This window comes from Heliangelus exortis, chromosome 11 (genome assembly GCF_036169615.1).
Source record: "Heliangelus exortis chromosome 11, bHelExo1.hap1, whole genome shotgun sequence".
Taxonomy (NCBI): domain Eukaryota; kingdom Metazoa; phylum Chordata; class Aves; order Apodiformes; family Trochilidae; genus Heliangelus; species Heliangelus exortis.
The window spans coordinates 10,546,733-10,571,943 of NC_092432.1; the positions used below are offsets into that span (position 1 = coordinate 10,546,733).

General features: G+C 47.1%; 1 protein-coding gene across 7 annotated transcripts in view; it reads right to left on the reverse strand.

Annotated features, from left to right (window-relative positions):
- Positions 1-221: 221 nt before the first annotated feature.
- The window catches only part of CSNK1G1 (casein kinase 1 gamma 1), a 107,430-nt gene continuing 82,440 nt past the window's right edge, over positions 222-25,211 (reverse strand). For 6 of the 7 annotated variants that reach the window (XM_071754474.1, XM_071754475.1, XM_071754476.1 and 3 more), the window contains 8 exons: positions 21,499-21,733; positions 19,329-19,414; positions 17,387-17,471; positions 15,070-15,218; positions 13,784-13,888; positions 9,403-9,510; positions 7,215-7,321; positions 222-985 (listed from right to left, as the gene is read on the reverse strand). In XM_071754474.1, coding sequence (XP_071610575.1) covers positions 931-985; positions 7,215-7,321; positions 9,403-9,510; positions 13,784-13,888; positions 15,070-15,218; positions 17,387-17,471; positions 19,329-19,414; positions 21,499-21,733 — 930 coding nt within the window. In that variant the 3' untranslated portion in view covers positions 222-930. Of the gene's footprint in view, positions 986-7,214; positions 7,322-9,402; positions 9,511-9,992; positions 10,064-13,783; positions 13,889-15,069; positions 15,219-17,386; positions 17,472-19,328; positions 19,415-21,498; positions 21,734-25,211 lie in introns of those variants that run through there. The other variant, XM_071754479.1, reaches the window with a different exon arrangement.

Below are 25,211 nucleotides of genomic sequence, written 5' to 3' on the forward strand. Positions count from 1 at the left end.
GCAGCTAGAAAGGGTGATTGCAAATTCAAGTATGCGTTCCTCAGCGTGTGGCCCGAGGTGGGCATCGGGAACCCCAGACTGGCACGAGGGTCATGGAGATGTCCTTGACATCCCCACACGAGGGCATCCTTTGCACCCCACTGTGCTGGCACCGTGTGCCCATGCAGAGATCCACAGATACAATGTGCATCTGTAAATGCTAAAAATAATAAAAAGTGCAATGACGTCAGCTTCTTTAAAACAATCCACATTGCTCTGTGACCATCAAGCGGAGGGAGTTGTCAAGGGAGCCAGAAAAAAACCAAAAACCCTATCTGGAACAGTAGATTGCAAATTTCTCACAGCTTGCACTTTACAGTGTAACTGTTCCCAAGGAGCTGAAAAGGGAACCTGTCTCTTATTGCGGCAGCAGTCGGGCCCTTCTCCCACTCAGCTCTCTTGCCTGCACTGCATCCTCCTGCCCTCTTGACAGCTAGCTGAGCCCATGGAATTTCTTTGCTTAACGAAGGAGGGAGGATGGAGGAGAAGAGAGCGTAGGGGAGGGATGGGCAGGAAGTGAGCAGGAACTAAGCACAGTCCTCAGGTTTTCGTGAACAATGCCTTCACCGTAAACATGGAGAAGGAGGGTCAGCCAGCCAGCCCCCCTCCCAGGGTGACCAAGACCTGAGCCAGCCACAGTCCTGGTCCCAAAAGGAGCTTCAGGCTTGGAGTGAACGATGGAGACTATTCAGCAGATCCACCCCAGAGTGATTTGTTTTGGAATATTTTCTTCTCTTTTTTTTTTTTGGTTTAAAAAGTCACTTTTTTTTTTTTTTTTCCCCTCTCTCTTCCTCCTATTCCTCATCCTCCCCCCTAAAGAGAAGCCCCTTCCAGTGAGACAGGGCAAGAGCAGCAGGCGTGGTGGTTCCTGCAAGGCCCAGGAGGCACCGGTCACTTGTGACGCTGAGCCGTCTTCTTCCGTTTCCTCTTAAAGAAGCAGCAGCACCTGGGGCACAAAAGACAAGGCAAATTACCCCCACGCTGGTACTCTGGGACAGTCCCCTGCCACCCTGGGCTTCCCTCTACTCAGCTGCATGCACCAGCACCTCTGTGTGCCCATCCCCAGGCCCGGACCCACCTGCCATCCCTGTGGGCCCAGGCAGGTGCTGGTGGATGGTTGACAACACCTGCCTGGACTGATAGTCCAGCAATGCCAAGTGGCCACGCTTGCCCAAAGGCTGCAGGTGAGAGTGGGGCACAGCACTGGAGGCTGCCTCCCTCCTGAGGCTTGGCTGGGGCAGGAACACAAGGAGCCATCTGGGAAAGCAGGATAAACCAAGGATCCAGATGCTCTGTTCCCTCTGTCCAAACCCTGCGGGAAGTGGACTGGGATGGCAAGCCTTGGCTGCTCTTCCCAGCTGCAAGACACAGGGTTTTCACCACTGTTCCCTTAAGAGACAAGCTCCAAAGAGATCTCAGCTCAGGGACCAGGTTTCTTTACTGAACCTTTCACGCTAACCAGAGCTTCCACCTTGGATAAACCATTCAGTGCCCCTCTGCAGAACCCCTGCTTCTCCCCTCATCCAATGCAAGGGAGGTGCACAGTGCCCGGGGATTAGGGGAAGCAAGAAGGATGGGTGGTGGAGGCTGAGGTGGGGAGAAAAACGCCCATCGCAGCTGTACCATGAGGAGTGGTGGTTTCACCTGTGGCATATGCTGAAAGCAGGTTTTCTCATCCTGCCAGCTTCCTACAGAATCTCTTGGAGTTTAAGGCATAACTACCTTTTTATCCTCAGCCTGCCGTCAGGAACCCTTAGCACAAAAGGAAGGGTTTGTTCTGTGCAAGTTCTGCTCCTGAGCTACATGTCTTTCTCCTGCTGCCAAAAGCCATTTACAGAGAAGCCCAGGAGATGCTGGAAGACTATTTTTTCATGCTGGTTTAAGGGATGCCCTGGCTGAAGAGCATGAGGGGGTATGAGGATTGTCCTGGTTTGAGCCAGGATAGAGCTAATTTTCTGTCTTGTAATTCTTCTTTCAGCTAAGTCTTTTGTAAGCAGCTGTACTTGCTGAAATTAAAAGTCAGTGTCTGCTTCTAAGACTGATAACACTTGATGTTTATAGTTATTGCTAGAGAATGGTCTGCAGAACCAATGCCACTGCTCAGTTCTGAGGAACATCTTGGGCTCCAGAAAGAGAAAAGGAGTAGAGGTCACACCTGTGACCCTCCTCTAGGGAGGAGTGGACAAGACAAATGACCATAATTGACCAAACAGAGTATTCCATCCCATACACATCATACTCATTATAAATTTGAGGGATCACAAGGGTCAAACCCCTCCTGCCCTCTTCTTCCCTTTGGCCTTTCACCTTCGTCTGTCCCTGTTTGCTTCACCATCCTGGGAGGATTCTGTCCACTCTTATGCTTGTGGTCCTGATCCATGCCAGCCTGGATCTGTGTGTTCCTGCCTCCAGCTCCCAACTGCTGCTGATTCCAGGACTCCAGCCTGGACTTTCCCAGGGCTGCCCTGCAGCCTTGGTGGTGACCTGAGTGTTACTGGGAGGAAGGGGGAGGAATGTGGTATTGTTTTTCTGTATATTTGTATATATTAAACAATTTTTCCTTTTTATCATTACTGCTTCATTAAAGCTGTGTAGTTTAGCTTCCAGCCCATAAGTCTCTCTCCCTTATTCTCTCTCCTTTCTTTATCAGGGAGGGGGATTAATAGAGAGCAGGTCATTTGGCTAATTGCCAGCCCAGCATTAAACCATGACAAGTATGCAAAGACCATTTTTTCCTACAAGCATCTTTTGCCAACAGCCAGACATAAAAATACATTCAAAACCATTGTGAGATCTCCAAATTATTTTCTGTTGGGTTATTTGTGGCTCTGAAAGGTCAGTATTACCCTTCTAACTTCTCAGAGCTGGAGGAACAGACGTGTTCTCAATTGGACCCCAGAAGATGTTTGGCCCCAGATGTACAAGCTTTACTTCGGGGTGTGAAAGTGATGGGTGACCACCTCTCCAAACCCTGAGCCAAGCCTGCCAGCACAGGTATCTGCTGGGGAGACCAAAATGTCCTACAAGATGCAGAGCTCAAACAGCCACAGCAAGAGGAGGGCCACCTCCTGCCACATGTTCCTCTGGCCTGCATGCAGTAATGGCCACGGGAACTTCAACATCCATGACTTGTCTTTACGTTCCTAAACAGGTTCAGTTTAGGGGTGATCCAAGAGAAAGAACAAAGCACTTGTCCTTGCAGAAGCATGGGTCTGGAGCCACCTGTGATGACTCCATTCCAACCCACCCAGTCTGATGTTTGCAGCGTGTGCTCTGACATGCTGACCTGGGCCCCTGCCCATGGCTAGCACTCTTACCCCCATATCCCAGGGCTGGTCTTGCATTTTATTGTCCTAGGCCTTCTCCCACACCCTCTCTCCTCTCTCCTCTCTCCTCTCTCCTCTCTCCTCTCTCCTCTCTCCTCTCTCCTCTCCTCTCCTCTCCTCTCCTCTCCTCTCCTCTCCTCTCCTCTCCTCTCCTCTCCTCTCCTCTCCTCTCCTCTCCTCTCCTCTCCTCTCCTCTCCTCTCCTCTCCTCTCCTCCCTTGTCCCTCTCCCAGTATTTCTCTCCCACAGCAGCCACCTTCCTTTATGAAGCGATGGGGAATGGTGAGTAAGGAAGGGAAGTTACAGGGAAAGAGAATGGAAAAGGCAGGAGTGATGATCTTGCATGCGGTGGGTAAGGGAAGAAGAGGGCTGAGCAGCACTCATTTCCTTGGGCACCAAATGAAGGGAGCTGACTGACTTCTGGCTGTTTTTCCTTGTGACTGTCTTTTTAGCCTGTTACTCAGAGGTCCGGGAAAGGGTTCAGGAAAGGAAGTCCTGGCAGCTCAGACAGGCAGAGGCAAAACACCAAAATAAAATAAGGCAGGCTGACAATTACAGAATGTGATCTCTCTGCATGCAGACAATGCCCAAGAGAACAGCCCCAGACTACGACATACAGAGAAGCCAGAGATGCCAGAGGTATTGGAGGCAATGCCTATGGAGAGCAGGGCAGAGGTGGTCAGTCTCCCACCCAACAGGGACATTCCTCACTGCACATGGGCTTTGTCACTTTGCTCTGTAGGGATTCCCACCTATCAGCCCTCCTTGGGACCTACAAATTCCTCAACCAGCTCACTGCTTGGTCCTTTGCTTACTGCGTACGTGGATTCCCAGAGGGACAGGAGAGACAGGGAACATCTCCACAGCTCACCTTGAGACTGGGACACTACAGCTGCATCTTCAGAAACCTGATGAAATGGTAAGCCTGAGCTGAGCTTGGACTAACACTAATCCCAACCACTCTGACATTTCTTTCCTGGAGAAGGTGGTTCAAATGCACCCTTGGCTGGTAGCTGCCGGTTTTTGGAAAGGAGCCGTCCCCCCCCACCAGCCCCTCCAAGCATGGGCTCTGTCACTAACTAGGACTCCATAGCCACATCTTTCCATCTTCTCTGATGCTGCAAGCCGTGGCCCATGCTTCTTCAAATGAAACTCTCTAAGAAAGCGACTGTCCCCCTCCCCTCGATACCCAGCGTTTCCCTAGGTAACCATCTGCATGAGGAATCCCTGCAAGACGCTCGGCAAGCCTGGTCCCGACTCTGCCCAGCTCCATTAGACATCATCTGCTCACGGACATAACAGTTTGGGGGAGATGGAAAGTCAAAGAAAAAAGGATGAAAATCCATCTTTTGCACCCATCATGTCAGCCGAATTGCTTGGCCTAATGTGGCCACTCAGACATAGCCCACACCCTCCCCAGGATTGCAAGTGGCCCTCAGCACAGTCCTAAAATCAAAACAGCTCTGGGTTGGCTTTGACTTTGTGGGTTTTTTTAGGGTTTGGTCAGTTTGATTTTGCCAACCCCAGTCTAGTCTGGTCCGCTCCCCCTTGCATGTGGACTGGAGAGAGGGACTCACCACAAGTTGAGCATTTTCAGGCAGCTACAGAGAGTGTAGAGAAAAAAACACAGAAAGGAAGAAAGAGCAATTAGTTCACAGAGGTGGGATGAAAGCGTCACTGCAGCCATGCAAACATGCAGTGCAGACTTGCAGACACACACCATGCCTGCCCGCCACCCGCCCCCAGCCCTCAAACCACCTCTGCCCTTGATGTGGAGACCCTCAGAACCGCCTTGTTTTCCAGGGGATAGAGGCCTTGGACAAACACCCTGTTTTCTTTGAAGGTGCTGGCCCCATGAGGGAACTGGGATCTGAAGGGGGCTCAGGGTGACCGGCAGAGGAAGCTGCTCTTGTACGCTGCAGCTCCAGTGGCAGAAGGGACCTGTGCCTGGGACTTGCCCTTCAGGGCTGGGAGCAGGAGCTCACCTCCACCATACCCCAAAGCAGAAGCATTTGCACAGCTCCTCTGCCTGTCAGGATTGCCAGGGAAAGACCTTTCTGCTATTGCATCTCATCTTGACACAAGGAGCCCCAGCTCCAGCTCCTCCCAGCTTTTTCTGGCCCACCTTACTGCAGAGCAGAAACCAAAAATCCTTTGCCCTCTGCATATATCTGAGGGGACTTATGATCACAGATGCAAGGAAAGATGAAGTCAGCCCTTCCAGTGGCAAGAGAAATGAAGCAGACTACACTTGGGAATGACAGGAGATCTTGAACCTCTTAGTGCAAAGCAGACTGTGCTCAGCACCTTCAAAACCAGTTTGGGACCACAAAAACAAGGGCTGGAGAGAAAGAACAGTTCCACGTGGCTCAAAGACACGTGAGACAGGGCAGCATGGCTCTGGCATGCTCCTTTTCACCTGTCTTGACATCTCCCCTGCACATAGGGATGGGGCCAGGCCTTGCTGAAAAGGTGCTAAATGTTGTCCCATCTTAACAGCTGACTCTTTCTTGCATTGGATTGAGGACTCTTAAGGGTGGCAATCTTCCCTATCCTTCTCAGAAGCAACCCCAAGCTGTGTGCCCCAGGGGGGATCCACTTCAGTCTGACCAAGACAGAGCCTGTGACACCAAGCCAGGGGTGCCACACTGCACACATCTAGGAGAAATATCGCCAACTCCGCAAGTTGCACCTCAAGATTTCCCCCATCTTGCTGTACTTGATGAGGAGCCTCCACCAAAATCAAGGCTTGCCCCTTGAGCTGGGAGGAGGTGTGTCTTGTTGCTGCCAGGATCACGCCCAGGCCAGCTGCAGTGAGCAGGACCACACCAAAGTGCTTCCAGAGGGACAGAGAAACAGGCAGCAGATCTCCAGGACAACTGGCACTGGCTTCAGCCTGACACATCCCTAGGGACCTTTCCCATCAACACGCCCTTTCTCATGCCTGCCAGTTCTCCTTCTCACCCTTCCTAACAGAGCTTCCCACAAAGATGGAGACAAACAACGTGGGACAAGAGACAACAGTGTCATCCAGTTGAATTATAACCAAATTCACAGTACCAACCAGTACAAAGGCAGCCCTGGGGCCTATTCACCCTTGGCACAGGGACTGTCAGGATCACAGTGCGACCTGCTAGGACGTGGTCTAGTTCAGAGACAGTGAGAAGGTCCCATGTTAAGGATCATGCAAAAGGTGACATTATGGGTGTCAGATGTGCAAAGGAGGCCAAATGGTCAAAGCAGCAGCTTTGTATATCAGTTCTCACTCTTGACATCAAGCAACAGAGGTCGGCTCAGAGGAAGCACACTCTTCCCCAGAAGCAAAATGACTGCTTCTGGTTTCTCTCTCAGCTTCCACTGGATTGGACCTGGAGAATTCAGAGAGAACCATCCCATCCCTGCAGGACTAGGACTGTTCTGGATACCTGGCACCTAATTCTTGCAGCCAGAAATAAAGTGTTAACTTTCAGAGCAACAATCTCTTTATCAACCTATGCTAAAACTACTCCTACACTCTCAGCATGAGAGTACATCACATTCTCCTCCTGTCCAGGACACTCATCAGGATGCCTGAAATCAGTTCCCGTTACTCTGGTATTTGTGCTAGTCTCTATCTAGGAATACATGCTCTGAGTTCAGAGTTACGTTCTCCAGCCACGACAAGTGTAAAAAAAGAAGCAGCAGCAGCAGAAGCACTGAAGGCACCATGCACAAAAGCAGCAATATGCAAGGAGAAGGACACAGGACATGAGCACAGAGTGCTTCAGCATAGGGAAACATCCCAACTTGTTTCCCAGAAGGAGGATTAATGACCACACCAGTGGAAAACCTGTTTGTAAAGCAAACGTACTTAGCTTCCTCCACCACCTCCACCTCCGCCTGTGCTGTTATGGGTGCGTTGGAGTGTGCCCCCGTCGGGTCATCAACGTTCAGCTCCCCGTTGGTTGAGCTGACCACCTGGAACACAAAGGAACACCCTGTCACACACAGAACATGTGGTGTCTCCCCTCATCTGGATAAGGTTGCTGTGGGAATGGGAAATCTGTGCAATAATTCTGTTTGCTCCTGCCTCTTTTCACCCTCTCAGCAGACTGTGGGATTTCTTGGATGCCACTGGATTAGGCACCTAGTTTGGAGACGAGGTCTGTATTTGCCAGGAGAGCACATATTTTCTGGGTTATTCATCATTGCCACAACGATTCCCAAAGAAGCCTGTATGAGACCAAAGTTCAGTGCCTCTATCCATGTTCACCCTGACTGCCTAAGTCCTACCAGTGCCTGTTGTTTCTGTGGATGAATTCCTGTGGCCAGTCCCTGCCAGGACAGATCAGGACCCAGCTCACATGGTTTTCAGAGCCCTCTTCAAGTGACAGCCCCTTGGGTTCTCTTCATAAACTCCTTCCCAGACTCATCACACTGTGGGCCCATTCAGGTTCTCCAGATGTTTATCATAGAACCATGCAGTAATTAGGGTTGGAAGGGACCTTTGGAGGTCATCTAATCCAACCACCCTGCAGGGACATCTTCAACTAGATCAGGTTGCTCAGAGCCCAATCCCACACAACTCTGCAAAACACTAGCACTTCACTGTGCTATTCCCACACTTTCTTCTGCCACTTCCTAAATTTCATTTTATAAAATGCTCTGCCTTTTCTCCTCTCTCTTTTTTTTTTTCACATGCCTGAACTTTTGATGTGGCAAATTCAAACTCTGCCTTAAAGGAAATAGCCACTCAAAGCTACCAAGCCACCGAGGGTTCAGCATGAGCTGGGGTATCCATTGAGATGCAATGTAAGCATCTGCAGACCAGCAGCCACACACAGCAGAAGACTTCAAGCTCTCAGATACAGATAAACAGAACTGTAATGCTTATGGTGGCACATGCAGGCTCATAAACTGCTCAGGTAGGCAACCCTCCCAGGCACAGTCAGACTAGGACTGCCTGACTGTTGCAGCTACCCTGGCAGAGCAATGTTTCTGAGGAGACACAGCTTCTGCTGGCTTTTGCAAGGAAACTATTCCCCTAACATAAATAAAGTATGAATAAAATCACCTACTCCATACTTACTGAGTGATGAATTCACAGAATATCAGAATGGTCTGGGTTGGAAAGGACCTTTGCAGTTTATCTAGTCCAACCCCCCTGCCATGGGCAGGGACAACTTCCACTAAACCAGGTTGCTCCAAGCCCCATCCAACCTGGCCTTGGACACTTCTCCAGTTCACTGTCTGCTCATGACCAAGATCCAGACTAAACATACAGTACTTCTTCCTTATCTTTCAGTTCCTCTGCTGCTAAGTAAAATAACATCAAATGAAACAATGAATGTGGCTAATAAAGCAAAAAACCCCAAAACATTGAATTCAGCCAAGTATGAGTAATAAGTAAAAATTTCCACTTAATCTGCATTTCACTTGGGGGCACCCTGCACTTCCTGTCTCTTCAGCTCTGTCCCGCTCCAGGCACCAGCCTCTGTTTCACCAGACCCAATTTTCAAAGTGTGTCTGACACCAGAGCCAGCTCTCACAAGAAAACCTCTGCCAAAGAGTTCACCTCACCAGCAATGTTAGGCAGTTCTTGTTTGCTTGAATGACTCTTGCATCTTCTCTCCAGCACATCCAGCCATCTTGCTCTGACAGTAGAGCAGCAGGCAGTCAAGCAGTTCAACTATTTTCCTAACATGTATAGGGTTTCTATGCAACAAATCCTTTTTTAGCTGCCTCTTATGACCTAAGAGAATCCCCAAGGAGGGGCTAGAGGGGTGCTTTACAGACCAGACCTACTAGAATGCACTCCTTTCTGTGTTCAGTTGGACAAATCTGAGTTCAAAAAGACTCTCAGAGGAAAACTTTCACTGAACACTGTTGGCCGTCATGGCTCGAGTCCCACAAAACCTTCAGTGTCACTTACAGGCCAGGATCAAACTGGCTTGTGAAGCTGCTCTCTAGACCATGATGTTACTGCAATTTGGGGAGAATTCAGGGGTTTTAATACAAAATCTGTCATCAAGGCTGTACACGTCAGAAGGAAGAGATACCTGTACTGATCCCCCGTGCCGATCTGCAGCCAAATGAGATGTCAAGTACGAGGTATTTGTCTGCCGGCTTGGCTGGATCTCCCACTCTCCTCGGCGATCTGATGACACCTGCTCACAGGTTCAGAAGCAGGAGAGAAACGAAAGAGAGGGCAAAAGGTGAGCGAGGGGAAGAAACAAAAAGGTGTTTGTTAGTGAGTTAGTTCCTTTGCAAAAAGCAAGGCATCTAAACTTCTAGCTGGGCTAAAATTTCTCTTCACCAAGTGCACCTTATACTTGACTTCAGTGGTGTCTGCAGTACTCCACTGCAGGAATGGATTTATTCTCTAGCTGCTAAACAAACAGAAAGCTCAGATCTACTCAGGAGGTTATTTCTTTAAATGGCTTCATGTCCAGGGGTTTCAGCAACAAAAGAAACACACTGACAGTATCTTCAACTACATCTCTCAGGTCACACACTCCAGAGCACTTGGCAGGGTAGTAAGGTTCGCTACACAAGCTCCGCCTCCTTACATGTTTTTAAACTCAAATTTGCAACATAAAACAAAGCCACACTTTATTTCACCAAAAGGCAGTTCCACACATTGATTCACCTGTACAGTGCAGAAGGAAACATCCACCGCACCTGCTTGACTGGAGAGAGGGTTGGTGGCTTTTTGGTTTTCTGCAGAAAAGTAGATAAGAAACTTTTGCTAACAATTTCTTCTGTATCCCCATCAGATGCAAACTTCAGGCAATTAAAGTATTAGAATTTCATTTGTTTCATTAGCAGAATGAAACTTTGCACTCGCATGGGAAGCTCGTTACAGGTCGCCCAGCTTTGATGACAACTCATCCAGCATTCCCCTAAGACCCAGGTGGACCTCAGTGCACCTAAACTGTGCCAACCAGCTGGAGGAACACTTCTAAGACCTGGCAGCAGAGAACAGACAGACAGAGCTGAGCTGGCCTTAGGCCAACAGCCCAGGACATAGTCAAGCCTTAAGTGACACATTTACAAGATACCTCCCTGGATGGCCTATAAAAAATTTAAGCACACATTTCAAAGCTGAAGTAGAAATTTTGAAAGAAGAGAGGACAGAGGAGCAGTGACCCTCCCAGGGCACAGGAACCTGGCAGGAGGGGTATTGAACAAAGACATCATGGACCTGGTCAGGGCACAAGAAGTTCAAGTGAATAAATACCACGTCACCATCAGTGAAGCTGAAGAAGCCAACCAAAGACTGGTGCCCAGGCCCTGACTTTGCCCAGCACTACTTTTTGTGTTACTCCCTGCAGCCACAGAAGATGAGCCTGAGCCCTAGTCAGAACAAGAGGGAAACCAAAGGGCTCAGTGCCACTGCAAAAAAAGAAAAAACTAAAAGCAGAGAAAGATCCGAGAAATCTTTGAATGAACTACACTAGAGCAGGAGCACATGCGAAAAGAAGCAGAATAAAAAACCCCAAGTCTCCCTGAATCCCTGCAGGAGTGACCCACAGTGATGCTCCTCTTTCAAGCAGTAACTAAATCTAGTTCATAGGTGCTGTTTTCCTAGAGGTGGTCTTGTTCAGGTATGTCCTGTTAAATCCTATTACATGTTCTTCCTGCTGGCCTGAGATGCTGCTTACATTTTTTGTACTTGGTGACATTCAAATAAGAAGCACTTCCCTTGTAACAATTTTTTAATGGCTGCAACTCACAAGATTATGAACAACTGGGGAATTTAAATGCAGGTTTTAAAAGCTAGTAGAAGACAGATTCAAAATCATCAGGTGACTTGTATAGCCCAGGTGATGGTGTAGTACCACACTACACCAACATTAGGAGAAGCACCCTTCTGCCAAGTTTCTAGGACAGGCTTTAGAAGACACAAGAGCCAGATTTTTCTCTTTCAGCTCTACAGCAGAGTACAGGAACAACTGGTTTTGAAGTAGGCTTGAGCTGAGCCACTAATGCACAGTCCAAGCAGTGACACTGAGGAGGTGATGCCCATGAAATCTGAGAACATCAAGTTCCTGCTAACACTTATCATCATCCTACCAGCTATTATGACACAAGAGACTGGCACCTCAAGACAGAGGGGGCAGAGCTCCCCCCTCTTTGATAAGAGGTATTTTCACTTTGAGAGGAAAAGCTACAAAAAGATGATCACTCTCTTATCACTGTCTTTACTAGGAACCAAATATTAGAAAAGAGAATCTGCAATTGTCACTACCGGGAACAAAAATAAGGCAATTAAATCTGGAGAGCATGGCAGTCACCAACCAAAACCCAGGCATCTGATTCACTCCTCTACTTGGCTATTTTTCCTACTTTTTCCTTTTGTGAAAATTGTTTGTTCGATACTTAAAAGGAAAATCTCTTGGAAGAGAGCTGTCTACACTTCGGTGAGAAGAAACTGATTTTCCTGCGTATGGAGAACACCGCATAATTCAGTATCCTAAGTAATGTTGAGGTGAAAAAAATAACAAAAGCTGCTCTGCAACACAGCATCGAGACTATATGTGAGACTCAGAAGAAGGATTGAAGGCTGTCGGCACAATATTTTGGGACTAGGACAGATTTCTTTGGGGTCTGTACTATAATTTATGAACCAACATGCTTGAAAATGAAGCCAGGCATCATTGTCCATTAACAGAAATGAGATTGCTCAGACATACAGAGGGTCCTGCTGTCAAAGAGAACAACTGGAGACTGCCACCCATAAAAAGGGGGTTAATGCATTAATTAGGCAATGTATTAAAGCAGATTATTTCACTAGTACTCACAAACTGGTCCATGCTAATGAGCATGCATAACTGCAGCGCTGCACACGGGCTCCAAACAACCCCACTGCCTACAAGCAACACTTCTGACCAGGGGTATTCAACCTGATTGTAGTTGATGGCTTGAGATGTGTCCCAGTCTATGTTAGCTGCTCTACCATTGAGAGTCCAGATGAAGGGAACAAGGAAAGCTCAGCCCAGACAGGTTATTAACATTTCACACTTGATTCTGCACCCACAAAAGCAGCTGGTGCCAGCTGAGTGGGAGCAGAGCCAGCAGACAAGGAGCTGGAACAGCACAGGGTGGCTGGAGGAGCAGAGCGAGCCCAGAACCACTCACTGGCAAGTCAGAGCAGGAACAGCTCTAGCTAGCAGCCGGTAGTTGGAGATCTACTGAACTTCTGAGCAGTTCTGTTAATGCAGAAAATCCATACTCTCAACACCAACAAAATATTACAAATAGAAAAGTAAAAACACTGGGGAAATTCAAATTAAAAAAAAGGCAGTTCATCTGGACCATGATGCCCAGCTGCTCTGAGTGACCCTACTCTAGCAGCCCGTTATGCTCTGCAACATCCAAATCATGAACTGGACATCCTGGGAAGGACACAGTGAGTGTACAGGGGACATACACATCCTCATCACAACTGCAAAGCCCATGGCAAGAGGGCACCTGGGGCAAGAGGGCTCCATGGTTCGAGCACTGTGAGTAAAAGCACCCAAAAGAATGTTCTTTGCCAAGTAGGTCAGACGGTCTGACCAGGCTGGAGAGCTGTATTGAACAGCTCACCCTCAAACTACAGGAAAATGACCTATCCTAAATTGTACTCCGCTTGGTTTGTGATCCTGAGGAATCCCAGTAGCCAAACCAGTATTTCAGCAACCTGGTGCTTTGACAAAATTCTGCTTAAATCACAATCTCTAAATTAAACAGGAATTGTGCTTGCCATGACCAAGGCAAGAATCAGCCCCAGCCACCTCTAATGGCATATGGCTTCTCTGGTTCCTGAGGAATTCAGAGGAAATCATACAATCACAGAATCATTTTGGTTGGAAAAGATCTTTAAGATCATCAGTCCAATTGTTAACCCAGCACTGACAAGGCCACTAAACTATGTCCCTCAGCAACACATTTACACAGCTTTTAAACCCCTGCAGGAATGGTAACTCCACCACTGCTCTGGGCAGCCTGGACATGAAGAAAATTGTCCCCAGTATCCAATCCAAACCTCTCCTGGCACAACTTGAGGCCTATCACTTCTTATTTGGGAGAAAAGGCCTATTCCTCCCTCACTGCAACCTCCTTTCAGGGAGCTGTAGAGAGAGAGGAGGTCTCCCCTCAGCTCTCTCTTCTCCAGGCTGAACAGTTCCCAGTCCCCCCAGTTCCCTCAGTTGCTCCTCAAAAGATTTGTGCTCTAAACCTTTCCCCAGGTCCACTGCCCTTCTCTGGACATGCTCCAGCTCCTCAACATCCTTCTTGTTGTGAGGGGCCCAAAACTGAACCCAGGATTCCAAATGCAGCTTCACCAGTGCCAAGCACAAGGGGATGGTCCCTGCCCTGGTCCTGCTGGACACACCAGTGCTGATACAAGAGGTGCTGAACAACATGGTGCTGCTGAAGGAGATGTGAGCAACACACCTGATTGCGTAGGGCCTGCTGCGATGGTCGATCCCTGTGGATGTGACTGTCTCTTGTTACTGCGGATGTCCCAGAATCCACATGAACAGATCCCACTGGAGTAGGCTGTAAAAGAAGGCACTCATTAGGATGAAGCCAATGCTGAAGATGCAGCTCCCTCTCTCAACACAAACCTGCACAAATCTTACTTGCCAGGCTGGCTCCCATTGGGTGGAAGCAGGAAAATATCAAAACACTGACCAAAAGTACTGAAAAACAAGGACAATTACAGCAGCCAAGGCTAGAAAACCCCTTTGGATTTAATGGGCATGTGACAGATGCTGGACACCAGCACCAAATACCTTGTATAAAATTTAGTTTAAAAGATACAGCTAAGTACCTGTATCAGATCCTACATCATGTATCTCATACAGGATTATTATTGCTGGACATATACAGACTTGTGTTTCTTCTCTCATCATAGCACCACTTTTAAAAAACACACTTGCATGGAAACAGGACATGTTAAAATTAAAGCTTCATCTGCTCTGTTCTCACCAGAGTCATAATCCCTGCTCACAACATCAGTATCTCCATAGCAACCACTGCAGTTGTCAGCAACGGCACACTCATCTTACAATGGGCTTTCCATCAAATGCTTTTGTAATTAAACAAAAAATGAGAAGAAATATCATGATTCACAAAGGGAATGTTTTCTTACAAACCGTTTCAGGTACAATAAACTCCTAACGACAAATGTAGTTGGGGTGGTAAATCATGGGCAACAGTACCCAGTTCAGCACTGCAGGCATTTGACCTGGCTCCAGTGACAGATACCTTTCCCATCACTGGCACATGATGACTGGCCATTAGCAAGAAGGCAGATCTCCTATATGTCTCAGTGAGAACTTGACCATTATGGAGGTCTTCCACTATTCAGTACTGAGGTAGCAAGTAGGTCTCCAACTTTAGGATGGATGTCTTTAGATATCAATCTCAAATCCCACGCTAGACTTGAAGAAATTAAGTCTAGCCATATTCATTACCAGAGCAGCCTTGAATGCCCCACCACGGCAAGGGCAAAGGGGTGGGAAGGGACCTTCTGCCCCATGGGGGAACTTCAAGGCACTGCAAGAAACCCCTGAGTGCAATACCAGGACATCTCACTATGCTGAGCCCATGTTAGCCAGAGAGCAGCAGTGAAAGATTGGATCCTGAGCTCACTGGCATTAATTGGGATTGTCAGAAAGAAAGAGGTAGGTGGTGGGAAAGCAGCACCTGGAAGGCATTTAGCAAGGACAACTTACGATTGGCCTGCCAACCCAGTCATAGGCGTAGTCAAAGGTGTACCCTTTCTTTTCAAACAGCTCTGTGAAGATGGTTCGTAAATAATCATAGTCGGGTCTCTCAAAGAAGTCCAATCGCCGGACGTACCGGAGGTACGTGGCCATCTCCTCTGTTGCAAAAGGAGAAAAAAGCAGCAGGGTCAGTTCTACTCACACACAAGCTCCATCATGTACAAGCATCAGAGCAGACACAGACACACACTGCAAATAATACCCCTTGCCATTAACTTAAGCAGGGCTTTCTCATGGCACCGGGCTCAAAGTTGGTGCTTGAAGTTGGGCTGAGGGCTCACCCAGTGAGGGGAGGTGCCCAGGCCCACCACGTTCAGCTGAGCAACACAGACTGACAGAAGCTGAGGATACCCAACAAGTCTTTACTCTCAGTGACCTACCTAACAGTCTTGTATTGCTAGGTGAACCTCACTCAGTTTTCCAGTGCCCTCCTGTCCTGCATGAAGTCTAATAAGTTTGATTTTGTTCTGAATCTTCTGAATGAGTTGTTATAAACCAAGGTCTGTGTTTTAGCATTGAGCATCATAGTGTGAGAGAACTGTCTGGGCTGCTGGCGCTACCTCTGGCTTGTTCTGTAGAAGCAGCAGGTTTCAGCAATATTCCACCAGGCAAATCAATTCAAACATTTACCAAGCAAAGATGGAAGTCCCACCTCTGGTCCAGAGAGCTGTAGCTCCATCTCAAACCTGAGCTCCACAGCTTTTGTTCTATTCATTTGTATTAAAAAAACACACTAAAACACACTGTACAATAAATGCCAACTCACTGAACCTGCCAACAGGATGCTGGTGTGTTTGTCTGCTCACACAGACATTTAAAATAGTCATGATGACTTCATCTGGGGAAGGAAAGCAGGAGATGCTGGTGGGCACCCCATGGCACCCTTGAGCTCCAGCAAAAATTAGGGCCTGGCTGGCCAGTGCACTGTGCTGCCCAACGTCACTACATCAGTCCTGGTTTTGAATATCCAAAACCCCAGTTCCAAGGGGAGGGTGCAATGTTAATTTACCTGGTGCATGCAGAACAGTGACTGGGGTTAAACCAACTGCTTTCCTGCATCTGGGATGGACTTTGCATGCATGGAGAACTGAGCCCTGGCAAGTCACATCCTGCCCCATTCCAGCCCTCCCCTTGCTGATGCCCAAGACAAGGCAGGACATTTGAGCAGAGCTCAGTACAAGTGTGAGTCTGTGCACAGCAGGATGTGTGGTACACCATCCTTGAGCTAACAAAGATGAGACCAGCTTTGCTTGTCGATACCTAACTCTGTGACTTGCAGCATACATGTCATGTGGAGCTAAAAGGGAAAAAGAAGAGCAGAAGATAGATGATCCCCTCTTCCTCTCTGAAAGGTGGAGGACTAACTGGTGTCAGATAGGCAAGAAACAGAAATAATTTCTCTCATTTCCCTTCAACCCTGACCTGCAGGTGTGACCGAGCTCTGAGGAAGGACTATTAGGGAAAAAGATGACAAGAGCCAACCTGAAGATGTTCTGCTTGGAACTGGGTAGATTTTGGATGCAAATACATCTGGGAAATTAGCATGACTTGGGTGCACAACAATCCCCTTCCAGGCTTGCTGCTCCTTATGCTGGGAAAGAGCCTAGTAACACTGCTGCTCCTATAGGAATGGGGTTTATCATGGGGACCTGGGTGCTCTCCCTGATGTCAGGATTCTCATTTCCCAGAGAAAACACCAAAACCACTCTGGGAAGACTACAAGGTACCTGGAGAGGGCTTTAACTTCATAGTCTGTTCCCTAGCTCAAAAGTGGACTTATCTGTAAGAAAGGTGTTGGGCTTGGCTATGTGCACTTCATTAGTAAAACTCTCCTTAAAACTGCTATCAGAAGGTGGGCTTCAATGACAGACATATCATCCCATCTTCTAAGGTGGCCACCTACCATTTCAACACCTGTAAAACCTTGCAGTTGGAAGAGAATTAACTCAGTAGATGCAACATAGTCCCTTGAGAGAAGGAAAATAACAAGGCCCTTTTTTAGAAGGAAGCCAAGAAGCAAAGCATTAACACATGACACTGGAGCATTGTGTAGACTCCTTGATGAGAAGAGTTATGCTCAGTCTAACCAACAGCCACAAGCTCTCAGGCCCCACTAATTTATAGCAACACCTCCAGTTGCCTTCCACCTTGAGGAACAACATAATGGATACACATCAGCCAGATAATTTCTGCCAGAGGAGGTCAGGACCATCATATTTAACAAAGTATGGCCAATGGCACTGAAATGGTTCCATCAGGGCTTTACCTGGAAAGTTCTCACAGAGAACTTCAACTGGAGTGTTTCTCTTTGTGTCCCCAATCTTCTGATACCTCTCTTTTAAGGTGTCAGCCTGTAGTGCACAAAGACAAAAGAGTTGTGGAGAAAGAGTTCAACCATGTGAGAAATGACATGCTGTATGGGAGAAAAACAAGGTATTTAATACTCATCCTGGGTGGTACCAGAAGATGTTACTTGTGACTGAACTGCATCCTAGACTATGCCAGTAGGAATCATCTTAACCTACTGTTATTCTCACTATGCATTTTATGTGCTGTGGGCAACGAGTATCTAAGGATGCTTTCAAAACTTCTTCAGTACTTGGAAGGAAGGAGATCTGGTAGTGTCTTACAAGGCTAATTTCTTACCAGCCCAGTCCTGAGGGCTGTATGGAGGAAGCTTGCATGGGACAGAAAAACAAAGCTGCAGATACTATGATTGCACAGCAAGCCTAGGCAACCTCAACACCTTCATAAACAACTGTAAAAGTAGATAAATTGCAATGGCAATTTGAGTTTCACAGTGTCTGACTGACTGCTACCACATGGATACCCAGTTTACATCAGTCACACTTCTCCCAAATCCCACGCTGCTCCCATGCTGTCCCTCCTTTCCCTGCCGAAATGCCTATCACTTAGACAGCACTGATTAAACATCTGGTCATCAAGAAAATGAAACAATTTTGAGTCAGATTGCTCAGCTAAATCCCCCCTGAAGCAGAGAATTCTCCTCCAGTTGGCATCCTACGAACAGATTTTATTGCCTCCGTTTCAAAACACGCCAATTACAGCTGCCAAAAGCATAATTAGCATTGTAAGATGTTCTCTCAAGACTTTAGCATTGACAGTTATAGACCAAAAGTGTAAGCTGAGGAAACCCAGAAGAGTGAAGAAGCTGTATTCTAAATCAGACTGAAGAGCCAGTGTTCTGGAGCAAAAAACCAGCGCAGGACTACAAGAGCAGGCAACTAATTCTTATCAAGTTCAGCACTGAACTGAGGAAATTTTGTAGAATCTTTTCTAAACCTGGAATTATTTTAGAACAATTTTCAGGATTAATTTAAAGCAGAGGAGTTCAACTAAGTCAGAAGCAAAATACATGAGGGAGTAACACACGTTTTGAGAGGTTTGAACTTGAAGACATAGAGATTCTGATTTCTTTCACCATCGCTTTCATGATTGAAAAACTCTTTATTTACTTTTATGAGTTGTCACCTACATTTCCAGCACACGTTTGATCAAATTTGATCCCTTCACTCACTGCGACTCCAAAGTTGAATACAGTAGCTTAATCATGGGGAAAGTGACAGAGAAGATGCAGCTACCAACAGCTTTGGAGCCAGCAAATGACTTTCTACTAGTTAATTCAGCTGATGGATGTGAGCTGCAGCTGCTGTAACTCAATTGCTCTCAGCCCTCCACATTGCACATGACATTTCATGAACTTCTGAGCACTGAGTGTCCAGTGTCCCTGGAGAAAGGCTGCCAAGCTTAATATTTCTGCCAGAGAACCAATTTTTCAAGCCAAAGCCCATCTGCATGTCTAAAACCATCAAACTGCCCCCGTTGTAAACACATTCTGGAGATGCAGCTGGGGGGTTGTGTGCTGTAACTGGAATTTCATAAACAACCACTCTGTTCCAGTCACACAAGTTGCGCCAACAGCTCGGGGATCTTCCCATTGCCATCCCTGTCCCAGCTGCTCACCTGCCTCTGCTTAATCTTCTCCTCAGACTTGTTCCAACTCAGCTAACGGCAACTTGAAGTAACAGGTAATACATTTCTGTCTTAAAATCTCTCCTGTAGGTAAAGCTAAGGCCTTTTTGTTAGACTTTGAGGACAGAGAACTTCTGGCTGGATTTCGCAAATGTTTCCCCACCAGATTCAACCAGACAAAGTTTTAAAGGGCAAAACCTAAAGTTCAAACCTACCTTCAATCCTTGCCAGGGCAGACTGCCTCGGAGGAAATACATAAACATATGGCCAAGGGCTTCCAAGTCGTCTCGACGACTTTGCTCTAGAACAGAAGAAATTACAAATTACCGCTGCAGCTGCAGAAATGGATCTGGGATCAGTAGCCACACATATTTCTGAGTTATCACAGGGAAGTTCACCTGTTGTCTGCGGCTCAGACATTGTGCAAAAATATCTGGAACCCATTACAAAAAAACTGTAAACTGTATAAGGAAAAGATCAGGTAGGCAGGCTGAGGCGTGAGATAGCACAGGAGATGTCGAGAAATACTGCCCAGCTTTAGGGAGGATGGATGAGGGGTGGAAATACTACTCACAAAGGAATAAAGCAGGCCCTTAGTTCCTCTCTGCAGAGCCAATACAAATGGTGCTACTGTGATGTGGTGCTGGGTTGTGTTATTTCCTCTGAACTACAAAGGATCAGGCAGGGGACAATGCAACCAGTTGCAGAGAACAACCATGTTGCACAGTGTCAGCCCTTTCCCAATTGCTTCTGCAGCTCATCACATCAGAGTGAATCAAAAATAGCTCCTAGCACTGCTTTTCCTTGTGAAAGACTTGCTGCTGTTGCCATGCAGATGTTATAACTGAGAAGCAAAAAAAAAGGAGCCTCAAGTCAAAGGAAAAAGCGTCCTTAAAATAATCTACCAAAATGTATCAGAGCACCCAAGGGAGGATACAAGACAGAACAACAAATGTGGAGAGCAACGGCACGGGACTACTTTTGTGCTGGGCAGAAATGGGTTCACTGGGCTCGCAGAGCAACTTGTGCAACCTCCCCTCCTCCAAGCCTCCACCTACAAGCTGATACCGTGCTCCGAAGCTGCAATCCGGAGCAGATCTAGTCATGCAGTCCACATGCCATGACAAACTGCATGTGAGCTGTGTCCCTGACACTGCATCATCTGCAAGAGAAGAAAAAGGCAGTGCTTTGCCCAGCAGGACTCTCCATCAAAAGCAACAGAAAATTTAACACGCATAAGATTCCAGAAATGAGAACTCAGCAGGAGCCAATCGAGATGACAGCTCCTGCAGGCTACCCAGACACAGCTGAAAAAAAGTGGGGAAAAAAGAGGATGTCCTGGATAACTTAGTGCAACAATGCAGATGACCTTCTTGGGAAGATGGTTGAGTGCAGTCAACTTTTAGAAAAGTTGTGATCACACTCCTTTATTGTGTTCAGTCCTGAAATTTAATGGGACTGACTACACTTGGGATGGCCCCACAATGTCTGGGTAGAGACATCCCCCTGCACGGCCATCAGCCAACCTTCTCCTCCTCCCAGAATCACTTCTCCCACAGAAGCTGCAGTGGGAGATTCAAAGCCTGCAGGGAAAAGGGTTCTCAAGAAGGCACGTGGTGTACTCCAAACACAATAGGATCTTCTTTCCATATCCATCTGCACCAGCAGTTCCCAAGTGTGTTCCCACTGTGGCTCCTCATTCCTCCATCCCTTCATGACTCTTCACCAAGTTTTCCAAACTTAGAAGTTGGTCTCCTCCCTCCTTACTCCCCAAAGAAGAGAGCAAGCTCTCCTGGAGATGTGAAAGCCAGTGACACATTCATCTCCTAGCTGGGAGGCTACTCAAAGGATATCCCATTATCCTCCTGCTCTTATGAGTTGATGTAAATATAAACACTGAATAAGCTTTTTTTGCCTTTCAGCTGCAGAAGTGTAATCTTCTGGTACGAAAGAAGGCAACAAGGAGAGGAGATGAAAGGCAGGTTTAAAATTAGTTAAAAATACTAATTTTCACCAAACCAATTATGAGGTCAGGGAACATCCAACACCTGAAACTGGAAGGTACCAGTACAGAGCTGTCCTATGAAAATCTATTTACTCATCATCTAGTGCAGCAATTACTAGCCACCTATTTGACTTTTATCAGTGCAGGGTTGCTACTAGTTATATAGCTCCTAATTAAAACTATAATTATGAGGCTTCCAACATTTCAGCTGCCTCAGTTCCACAAGATGGGGGGAACTAAAAAGCCTCACAACTGTAAACAGCATCATGGCTCTGGGCAGCTTACAAACAGCTCGAAGGGCACACAAGAGAGCCATAAGCTAAGCTACCATCAGAGGTCTACAGGACTCAGCAGCACAAGTTCCCGTCAACCACACAGACCTTTGCCAAGATGAGTGTTGATGGACATGTATCTTGCTGTTCCAGTCAGGCTCTTGTGTTCCCTGTAAGGTATGTGTTTTTTGGTTTCTGGGTCAATGTACTCCTTCGCCAATCCAAAGTCTATGATGTGAATGACGTGCTCTTTCTTATTGCCTTGACGGCCAATAAGGAAGTTTTCCGGCTTGACATCTCGGTAGATGAGGTTCTTGGAATGCACATACTCCATTCGAGATATCTGCAAAACAGTGAGGCAAAAGTTACTCACCAGCAGACCATCCACCACACCCTCCTACCTAAGAAGCACCAAGGCTGTTACCCCATCACCCTACAGAGCCTGGGTGCTAGCTCAGGTTTCAGTTCCTCTACAAGAAATGTAATGACAGATGGAGCAAACCAAGGCAGAAGTTAGGATGGGAGCTGGGTCACATCCTCAGATGAGGTTGGCAGAGGAATTTGTCATCCCCTCCTTTCTCTGGCTACCACACTGGGCTTCCTGACTTTATCCCAACAGAAACCGCAAAGGCTGAAAATGTTTCCACCAGGACACAGCTCTTGGAAAGATACCACAGGGAACTGCTGCAGCCTTTTTGTATTGACTTTAAACACACCAAACCGGTTACCATGAGCTCTTCCCTTGCCCACAGCCTTCCCTTGTTGCTCTGTGTCTTACCACCTTCCTCCCTCGACCCATATGTTGTCTTAGACATGCCAGATTCCTCATGGAGGGGGGTTTTTGGGCAGGCAGATCAGCACTGACTAAAAGGAACAATTAATCTCAACTAGGAATAGCTGGAATGTTTTTCAGCTTTTGACTAACTGTGTTCTGAAAGTATGAGTGAAAGAGCAATCCCACCTCCAAAGTGACAGAGGGTTGTTTTCCCCCTGGTAAGACACCTTATTCAGATACTCATTATTAATATTGCTTTGGAAACTAAACGTATTGCGGGTGAAAATCAAGTAGGTCACTGAGCAGTTCTCCTTTGGGTTCCTAACTTATAACTCCAATTGGAAACAATTCAATTTCCAATTGAAAAAAAGAAACTGTTTACTTTGATTTATTATCTTTATATTTTTTTAAATAGGTGAATAAGGATTCCCACTTATGGCTGCCTGGGTTCATGGCTGCCCTACACACATGGTGAATCTGTTAAGGAAGATATTTCTTCAGAAAGGCCATCTTCCTGTCAGCACAGAGGCTTATGACACTGCAGAACCATCACAAAGCACTCATAAACTCCAAAATCTGCACGAAAGCACGCCAGTCCACAGTGCTACCCATGCACTGTTGTGGTGGACATCACAGCATGATGTCATCAGATTTGGGGAACATCTAAGGTGAGAGGCCCGAGCTGGTCATCCCCCAGGAGCTTTCTGCAGAGAGTCACTGGTTCCCCAGTGGTTCTGCACAGGGATCATACTGGGAGGATCTCTGGCACAGGGCAGGCTGGAGCTCTGGATAACCAAGCCAGCTTTTTGCCCAGCAGAGTGGCAGTCCAGGCAGCAGTAATCTCACACCAGTCCTTCCAATCACCCACTTGCCTTGACCACAAGCACTGTTGGGCTGGTGGACCTTGACTGCTCTTTGATTTCTCACTCTGAATCCAGATACATCTCACCTACCAAACCCAGATCTCTGTTTCTATTTACAGATCTTCGATCCACACCTGGCTGAAAGCTCCATGCATATGCGATCACTCCATCCTGCTGCCAGAAGTTTCTCAGACACCTTATTTTTAAGGCAAACCTGCCACATTTCCACCATTCCTAAGGAAGTAAGGGACAGGAGGGGGCAGCACTCCTTACCAAATGAAAAACGCTGCAAGGGGAGGGCAGAAGACAGGAAAAAAATGGACTGCAGGGCAGCCAGGCTTAAAAAACAGGCCCTTCAAAGAAGGTAACAGCACGTGTTGCTGTTCCCCTCCCCTCTGAGTGGTGATTTATTTCAATGTGCCAAGAAAATGGGTTTCACAGCTAACAGCCATTATTCCTAATCAATTACAGGATGATGCAGAACAGAGCAGATGCTCTGCACTTCAGCCATTCTTCATGCTTTGAATCACCTACAGGACACAGCAGCAGACTGGAAGACAAAAGGTAGGTCGGGAGGCAATTCAAATTAAGATGCAACCCTTAAAACTGGAACAATGCATTTCCTCACTTCTCCATACATAGCAAACTTCCAAACAGAGCCTGCCTGGCTCATTTGATTTGTCTCTGCTACCAGAGAAGCTAAGTTGTTGAAACGGCCAATGGGAATTACACAACAACCTGGACAACTGAGATGTCAGATGAGGTGATACAATACAGCAGCACTTCGAGATACTTATTTTCAGTTTTTGTTTTTTTTTTTCCTCCCACCACACAGGTGCAGATGCTGTTGGGTCTTTCATATTCCTTTTCATTACTTCCACCTGCCTGGATGTGTCAGGATGCACTGCCACAGAGCTGCGCATGGACAGCGGTGGTGGAAAGATGCTCTCCAAGTCACAATGGTGTTTCCTGGAATACCCTCCATGCTTTATTCACCCTGACAAGGAACTCACCCTGCTTGTGGCTGCTGGTGATGAGGAGATGGTGACTGTGCTGCATCGCCCTTCCAGGCTTGCTGCCTGAGCAGAAATGAGCAGCACTGGAGCAGCTCAACCTTGGCCAGACTCAAACCCATCACAGAGGTGAAGAGGAGGTGAAATGGAGCTCCCACTCCAGGAAAGTGCTGGGTGCAGATACATGGTGCCAGCTCCTTTGTCTCTGAACTACAGATGTAGTATTAGCAGTCCACATATTACTTCTTCTGTGGACAGAGAAACCACTGCAAGGAGTTTGGACTACCTTGGAGTTGCTTTCACACTGGAAGAACTGACTGCGAAGCAGAGTTAACATCTGCTCTGCTGTTTTCACAGCAATTGGAACAGACTGTGGCATTTTATCAAAGGAACATTAAAGGTGGTCGGGAGATTCTGCCTCTGAATTAAACAGCACTGTCATGGCCACAGCCTGCTGAGTCCATCTTCAGAGTCACACATCTCCATTTTAGCTGTTGGAGAACCCCGGGGAGGGGACAACATCCCCTGGCATGCAGCAGGACCCCTGTGCCGTGGCTGAGAAATGAGAGGATATTTGTGACATTTACCCAGATGCCAAAAGAAACCCGTGCTTTTGTTTTCTTTTCTCCTGCCAAAAAAGCAAGCATAATAAACCCTCTTCCCCCAGAAAGGTTATTCTTAAGGATCTGATCTCAATTGCCATTCAATTTCTAGATCCTCCTAGAAAAGTTGAGGTCTTCTTCTACTCATCACCTGGTTGAATATAGACCAGACCAGCAGAGAGAAAAGCTTCCTCCTATTTTAAAGGCTGCTTTGGTTTCTCTTATGTGTGATGATTTTGATGATCATGAGTGAAAAACTTCTGTGTGACTTATTCCAGATTGTAACCAGCAGTATTTGCACAGTGGCTGGCAGAAGAGGTCTTATCTCCAACAGCAAGCACAATAAAGTGAGAGTGAAAGTAAAGTTTATTCCTAACAAAACTGAATTGTCCGTGAACATCACACATATGTTGGACCTGGCCAAGAGTGCAAAAGTGAAGCCAGAATACCAAACATTCTCCCCCAGCCCAAACACTGAGTTAGCTCTAAAAAGCCCTAAGGTGACTTCTGATTTATGGACTTTAGGGATCCGTGTTAGCGAACATGTTTCTAATTGCCAAACTTCACT